Source organism: Sinocyclocheilus grahami, unplaced genomic scaffold, assembly GCF_001515645.1.
Source record: "Sinocyclocheilus grahami isolate Dianchi unplaced genomic scaffold, SAMN03320097.WGS_v1.1 scaffold809.1, whole genome shotgun sequence".
NCBI lineage: Eukaryota > Metazoa > Chordata > Actinopteri > Cypriniformes > Cyprinidae > Sinocyclocheilus > Sinocyclocheilus grahami.
In genome coordinates this window covers 260,136-267,295 of record NW_015505988.1, presented here as the reverse complement: position 1 = coordinate 267,295, position 7,160 = coordinate 260,136, and the positions used below count along the sequence as shown (strand labels likewise).

At 38.8% G+C, this 7,160-nt stretch overlaps 1 protein-coding gene across 1 annotated transcript in view; it reads left to right on the top strand.

Annotated features, from left to right (window-relative positions):
* LOC107562145 (nuclear pore complex protein Nup50-like) overlaps window positions 1–5,335 on the top strand; it is a 23,179-nt gene extending 17,844 nt beyond the window's left edge. The window contains exons 5-7 of the mRNA XM_016246727.1: window positions 408–489; window positions 574–692; window positions 4,086–5,335. Coding sequence (XP_016102213.1) covers window positions 408–489; window positions 574–692; window positions 4,086–4,285 — 401 coding nt within the window. The 3' untranslated portion in view covers window positions 4,286–5,335. The remainder of the gene's footprint in view (window positions 1–407; window positions 490–573; window positions 693–4,085) is intronic.
* Window positions 5,336–7,160: the final 1,825 nt, after the last annotated feature.

Genomic DNA, 7,160 nt, shown 5'->3' with positions numbered 1-7,160 from the left:
TATCCCATCCAAAGTGCACACACACAGAGCAGTGAACACACACACATGGAGCAGTGGGCAGCCATTTTTGCTGCTGCGCCCGGGGAGCAGTTGGGGGTTCGGTGCCTTGCTCAAGGGAACCTCAGTCGTGGTATTGAAGGTGGGAGAGAGCGCTGTACATTCACTCCCCCCACCTACAATCACTGCTGGTACGAGACTCGAACCCGCAACCTTTGGATTACGAGTCCGACTCTCTAACCGTTAGGCCACAACTTCCCCACATTATCAACATTTATCAACTAGAACTTGCAGATGATCCATAGTTTTAACATGATGCTCACACAGAACTAACATTTATAACGATTATTTTGGATTATTGCACAAATGTTTTGTTGTTTTTCTCAAATTTGCTGTTCCTTCTGTTTTAGATGAAAATGGGGAGGAATCAGAGGAGCCGCCCGTTCCTGTGGTAAAAGAGATCAAGGAGAAAGACGCCTTCTACTCCAAAAAGTACACTTCATGTCCTGTCACTCGATCTTTAAACGCATCATCTACGTCTCTCATAAGTTACATTTCAAAATGATCTTTCCGCAGGTGTAAGTTGTTTTATAAGAAGGATGGAGAGTTTAAGGAGAAAGGGGTCGGAACATTGCATCTGAAGATGGTGGATGAAAGCAAACTTCAGCTTTTAGTGCGAGCCGACACCAACCTGGGTAAGTGTCTGCATCTGTGTCATCAGTGAACTGAATCTCAATACAAATTCATCTTTTTTAGGCTGATATTGACAACTATAATCAAGCTCTGTGTTACTTAAAATGTAAATTGTGAGATATAAAGTCAGTAAGAAGAATCACAAGAAGTACTCACAGTTATCACTGCCATTCTATCTCGGAGTGTGAGAAATAAAGTTGCAGTTATTAGATATAAGGCACATGGCGTGTATGATTAATAGAGATCAGATCTGGATCCTCCTGCAGGGCATTTCATGAAATGCAGTCAACTAGTTTGTAGTTAACCTAGCAGCGTAATGATGGCATTGTCAATCAACACAAAGTTTTGAAGTTGTCATTAAAGGTCCCATATTGTCAAAACTGAAACTTCTTGGCTTTTTTCATGATAACTGAGGTCTAGGTGCTATGTAACTACCATATAAGTTTCAAAACAGTCAGTCCACAGTAAAATTCACACAGCCTGCTTAAAGTAGCTGTGATTTTTCACGAACCGTTGTGACTTCCGTAAAAAGTTGACGTCAGAACTACACAGTCACCGCCTTCAGTCACCCCCCCGAGCACCACCCACAGTCCCACTCTCCTTTTGCCAAACCCCCAGACAACATCAGATCCAGCCTTGATAACACTCTTTACAGTAAACCTTACTCTTTCCTCATCCTCTTCCTCCTCATCCTCCACTTACATGTACTCTTCCTCCTCTCCTTCTCAGATTGTTTCCATCTATTGGTCGTATCATCATTCAGTCACCTGTGCCACTTGTGCACTCTGAACTGACTCATATTTTGTAGGGCTGGTCCGAATACCATTTTTTGAGCTTCGAAGCTTCGGTAGTAATCAACACCGAATATTCGGAGGGAGGGGGCTGAACATATTCTTCTCTCTAACACCGTGTCTACATTGAAGGGCGCGGTGCGACAAAATACTACAGAACTCATTATAATCAGTGATGCTGTCTACACTGTATGCGGCGCGACACATCATCGTGAATCACACGACAAATTCCCGACAGAAAACTGCTGCTGCATTCAATTTATGACGTATTGGCACAGATTTCAAATGATTTTCAACGGTCGCTTTTTCGCATCCAGTGTAGAGACTTTAGCTGTTGCTGCGCGGCAACTGTCGCATTCGGTGTAGACACGGTGTAACAAAGGCAGGAATTTCTGTGTCTGTCTGTCTGTTTACATTTTTATTATGTCAAGAACCGTTCATCCAATCGACTTCACGCATGGCGGGTGTGTTGCTGCGGACCCAAGGGAGTGCAGTGTTGTATTTTGGTGCAATATGGACACGCAACACATTCAGAATTAATAAACTTAATAAACTACAGAACAGCGCAATCCGGAAGCGGCGCGCATGCAGGGCTTACATGCTCCGAGAACGGACACTGCACTAATGATACAAAACACACAGGTCTGTTAAGAGCAATACTTTTAATATAGACAAATTATTATTAGGCTGGGCTACTGTACGTTTTTTTTATGACTGCCGTTTTCGCAAGTATTTTCCAAGCAAATTAAGTGCACGTTTTTATCATGTGTAAAATTACTGATTAACATGGCGTATAAAAGCAGCTCATTTTTTACACCAACAATATACTATAGGCCTACTACTAACAGAACTTTCAAAAAAGGTGATTTTTCAAACTTGATGTGCTGTTGTGGTAGGCCAATTTCAAATGGCATATTTGGCACACTGCCTTTGTCTTGTCCTCACTCAATTTAAAGTGCTCACACACAGCTGAGGTCTTCGGCATTTTTGTCTTTTCCAGATGAACTAAATCATGACGTTCACTCATGGGCGATTCATATTCAAGCGCGAATGAGAACCGTTTCGCAGGGGATGCCGAGAGAAAAAAAAAAAGGAATATTTGAATCTCAAAATTGAAAATCGAATGTCGACCCACCGAACAAATATTTGAATAATCGAATATTCTGGTCCAGCCCTAATATTTAGTACAGTTGGTTTGATCACATCATTAGAAACAAGTGTGAACAATTTAGATTCGTGTGTAAACGATGACAACTGTGCTTTAGTTGTGTTTAACTTTTGCCGCTTGTGTTTAGCATTTTGCAGCACAAATGCATCACAGTATGATAAGTGAATGAGATTGTGTCTAGAGTTTTACAAAAAGAGTGCATGAGATCTGCAAATAGAGCCTAACTGCCTGAACGTGTTTTAAGGTTTAGCAGAAAGAGTGCTTTATTTGACGAATTGGTTTAAGCTAGTGAGAATTTGGTTTCAGAGATTGGGGTTTAGTGTTTTAGCAATTCAGAAAAACTATAATATCATAAGTGAAGAGAGTAATTTTTTAGGTCAATAAGACTGTGTACCATTGTGATTTGTACATAGGTTCTGTTGATTTGCAATAAACAGACAGAAGGAGAGCGAGAGAGATGGACTGAGCATGCATGATTATCTATGTCTGTCCTTCTTAAGGTCAAGTCATTTGTTTGAGGACAAAATCAGTTTCCCATCAGTTGTCAGAAGATGAAAGCGATATCTTTGTCATAGCATGCTTTCAGCATTTAAGGGGATTTCACATGACTGTGGCAGCGCTGTTCAGTGCATTAAATCAATGGCATTGTTCTCTATGAAGTGACACATAAGCTTCAGCATTACCCAGGTAATGTGTTGATTGTCGATTGAGCCTTGTAAAGTGGCTTTCAAAGTTAAATAAATTTAAACACCTTGTTTCATTCTTGAATGAAGCATTTTTAAATATATTAGTTAACTCACTCGTCCTTTGCCGCTACCTCCTGGCATAACAATGTAACTGCACTAACTGACAGCCTGTGTAAAATGACTGCAGAGACAAGTCCCTGTACCAACACTGGACAAGAGGCTTTCAGTTTTGTTGACATTTCAGCAGTCAGATTCGGGAATCGTAACATACTATTAAACATATATTAATATACCAATGAGTTTATGTAGATAGATGGGTAAATAAACAAATGGTGATTATTGCATATTGCGATATTGAGCCACTCAAAATCAACGCAAGGGAAATTTCTTCACCCTGTTTGCTATTTAATATTTTTGTGGAAACCATGATAAACTACCATTTAGAAGTTTAGAGTAAGATCAAAAAAAAATAAAATTACTTCAAGGACCCATTCAATTGATCAAATGTGACAGTAAAGACTAAAGTATTTATAATGTTAATAAATGCTGCTCTTTTGAGCTTTATATTTGTCAAAGAGTAATGAAAAAAGAAAAAACACATTGTCTGCTTTTTTTAAAGGGATGTATCAAATAGGCTATAGATGTATTTTATTTTATTTTTTACTTATGCAGCTTTAGTTTGTACACATAACAGAACTTCACCTAGCATGTGATGAATGTGTGCTTACTGGCTTTTCTGGTTTTTCATAGGGAACATCTTGTTGAACATCATGGTGCCCTCTTCCATGCCCTGCTCACGAACTGGCAAAAACAACGTGATGGTGGTATGCGTGCCAAACCCTCCTGTGGATGACAAGAACCCCAGTACGCCCGTCCCAGTGCTCGTACGCGTGAAAACAGCAGAGGATGCAGATGAGCTGCATCGAATCCTGCAAGAGAAAAAAGCCTAAAGCCTCATCCCCCCGTCTCATATGTGTTTGACTGAATGTGGCTCGTACGACCCGTTACACAACACACACACACATTTACTCTGTCTGTCTGATCTAGAACTGTTCGTTTACGTCCTGTAAATCGTCTAGAGTGACGGAAACCAATTGGTTCACCTACTGTGAAATCACTCGTGGTCCTACTGTAAATGCTGTTCATTGTATCAGAGATGGTTGAGAAAAGTCGATCGATAATGACGACTGCCACATTTGTTATAGCAAAGACACGAGTCTGTATTCATCGACATTCCTTTGGGTTTTAATTTAGCTGCTATTTAAGGAATTATTCGAGGTTTAGACAGCCGACTGTTTTACAAGGATCGTTTTGTTGATTTGCTTTTAATTCTGTGACTCGATTTTCAAGACAAGTATGGAGAAGATCAGTTCTGTACAGTTTTCTGTGCTTGCGGGAGGACTTGTTTAGAGTTCAGTATTACATTGAAGATCTTGAAATTGATTTGCTTCAAATATCTTTTGGAGAACAAAATATGCATCAGAAGATTTCCACTGCTTTAATCAAAAGTAATTCCTCACAGTTCTTCATATGAGGAATCGATCAGATAGACCTAGTTATTTTATATATATATATATATATATATATATATATATAACTCATTTTCTCTCAGTACTTTTCTGTGATGGTATTTATTTTGGATTATGGCACGTGTGGATGTTTTTTTTCTGTATATTGAATGACCTGATGTATATAAACCACAGCACTGCCGAGTTTGAGAATGAATGCTTTATGGCAATCTGTCCTGAAGATGATCTCCCGAAGTTTTGTTTTTTTTCCTTTCCCCTGTAAGTTGCCTTTTACTGCCTTACACGATGAGGTATGTGTTTTTAAGTGTTGAGCAGCACTAGATCTACCTTACATTCATTCAGTGGTGAATAAATCATATGAACCCGGCATAATTGGTTTCAGTTCCAGTACACGCATGATGTAAATCACATTTTTGTACAAATGGGTATCCTACTTGCTGACTTAAAGATTAAAAATAGTGTTCTAATTGACCATCTGTTGTGTTTTTTCATTCATTTTAGAAAAAATGATTTTTTAATTTAATGACACAACCTTCTGCCTTCAACCTTACCATGTGATACTCCCTTCTAGTTAGAAGAGTGGCTCTACTTACTACTAGTACTAAACAGTAGTTCACACAAAAATAAATAGTCATTTACTCACTCTCCTTTCATTCCAAACCTGTGAAGCAAAAGACAGTTTGATGAAACATTTTGGTGATCACTGACTTCCATTGTGTGGACAAAAATTTTTTCTTTTGTGTTACACAGAAGAAAGTAAGTCCGGTTTAGAACAACATGAGGGCTATCAAATAACAGATTTTTATTTTTGAGTGAACTCCCCCTTTGCTACCCTGTTACTCATTCTGGCTTAAATATCAATATACCATTTAGATGTAAATATCAGTAATAAGGTTGCAAATCTCATTAAATGGGTAGAATGATTAATTTAACATCTTTGTGTTCTTGTCCATTGGTTTATGTATTTCCATGTCCATGTATTTAACGGATAAACAATATATTCTAATGGTTTAGCACCTACTTTGACAGTTCTTTAACTTCAGTGTAATGTACTAAGACAGCTGATGATTTGTGTTTGATCAAACATCAAGAAGATTCTATTCAAGTGCTGCCCCCTTTTAAGAATTTGAACTGGAAGCACTGAATAATCCACTCCATATCACAAACTTGAATTAAGAGGCCCCTGAGTTCGGAATCTGATTCAGGATGATTTAATACCACTGATTTTCAAAATGTATACAAACCAGGGCCTGGCACACTGCTGTGTTTTTACTGTTTGCAAACAGTGAAAGGTGCTTCACCTTTTAAAAATGTCAAAAAGGTGACCATATGGGACTTTTTTAAAAATATATACATTTTCTAGCAATAAATTACAGAATTAAAATCAAACATATGAAATTAAAAGATAAATAGAACTGATGAAGTGACAAATCAATGTTTTCAAGTAGTGGCATGCTAGTTTAAGACCAACAATGTTCAACATTTCCTTTCAATTAAAGGGATACTCCACCCCAAAATTAAAATGTTGTCATTAATCACTTATCCCCTTGTCGTTCCAAACCCGTAAAAGCTTTGGTCGTCTTCTGAACACAATTTAAGATATTTTGGTTGAAAACCGGGAGGCTTGTGACTGTCCCATTGACTGCCAAGTAAATTACACTGTCAAGGTCCAGAAAAGTATGAAAGACATCGTCAGAATAGTCCATCTGCCATCAGTGATTCAACCGTAACTTTATGAAGCGACGAGAATACTTTTTGTACTCGAAGAAAACAAAAATAACAACTTTATTCAACGATTCGTCTCCTCTGTGTCTCTCCGCATCACCGTAGCGCCATTTTGGAGAATACCCGCTGAACGCAAGCAGCGTACGCTATTCTGTGTCAGCCGCGCCACAAGGATACGTTTTCTACGTGTATTTACGCTTTGATTTGAACGAAAACAGCGCGCCCGTGCAGCGCGGCTGACACAGAATAGCATACGCTGCTTGCGTTCATCGGATATTCTCCAAAATGGCGCTACGGTGATGTGGAGAGACACAGAATAGACGAATTGTTGAATAAAGTCGTTATTTTTGTTTTCTTCGTGTATAAAATGTATTTTCGCCGCTTCATAACGTTACGGTTGAACTGCATGGAAGATGGACTATTCTGACGACGTCTTTCATACTTTTCTGGACATTGACAGTGTAATTTACTTGGCAGTCAATGGGACAGTCACAAGCCTCCCGGTTTTCATCCAAAATATCTTAAATTGTTTTCCGAAGACGACCAAAGCTTTTACGGGTTTGGAACGACA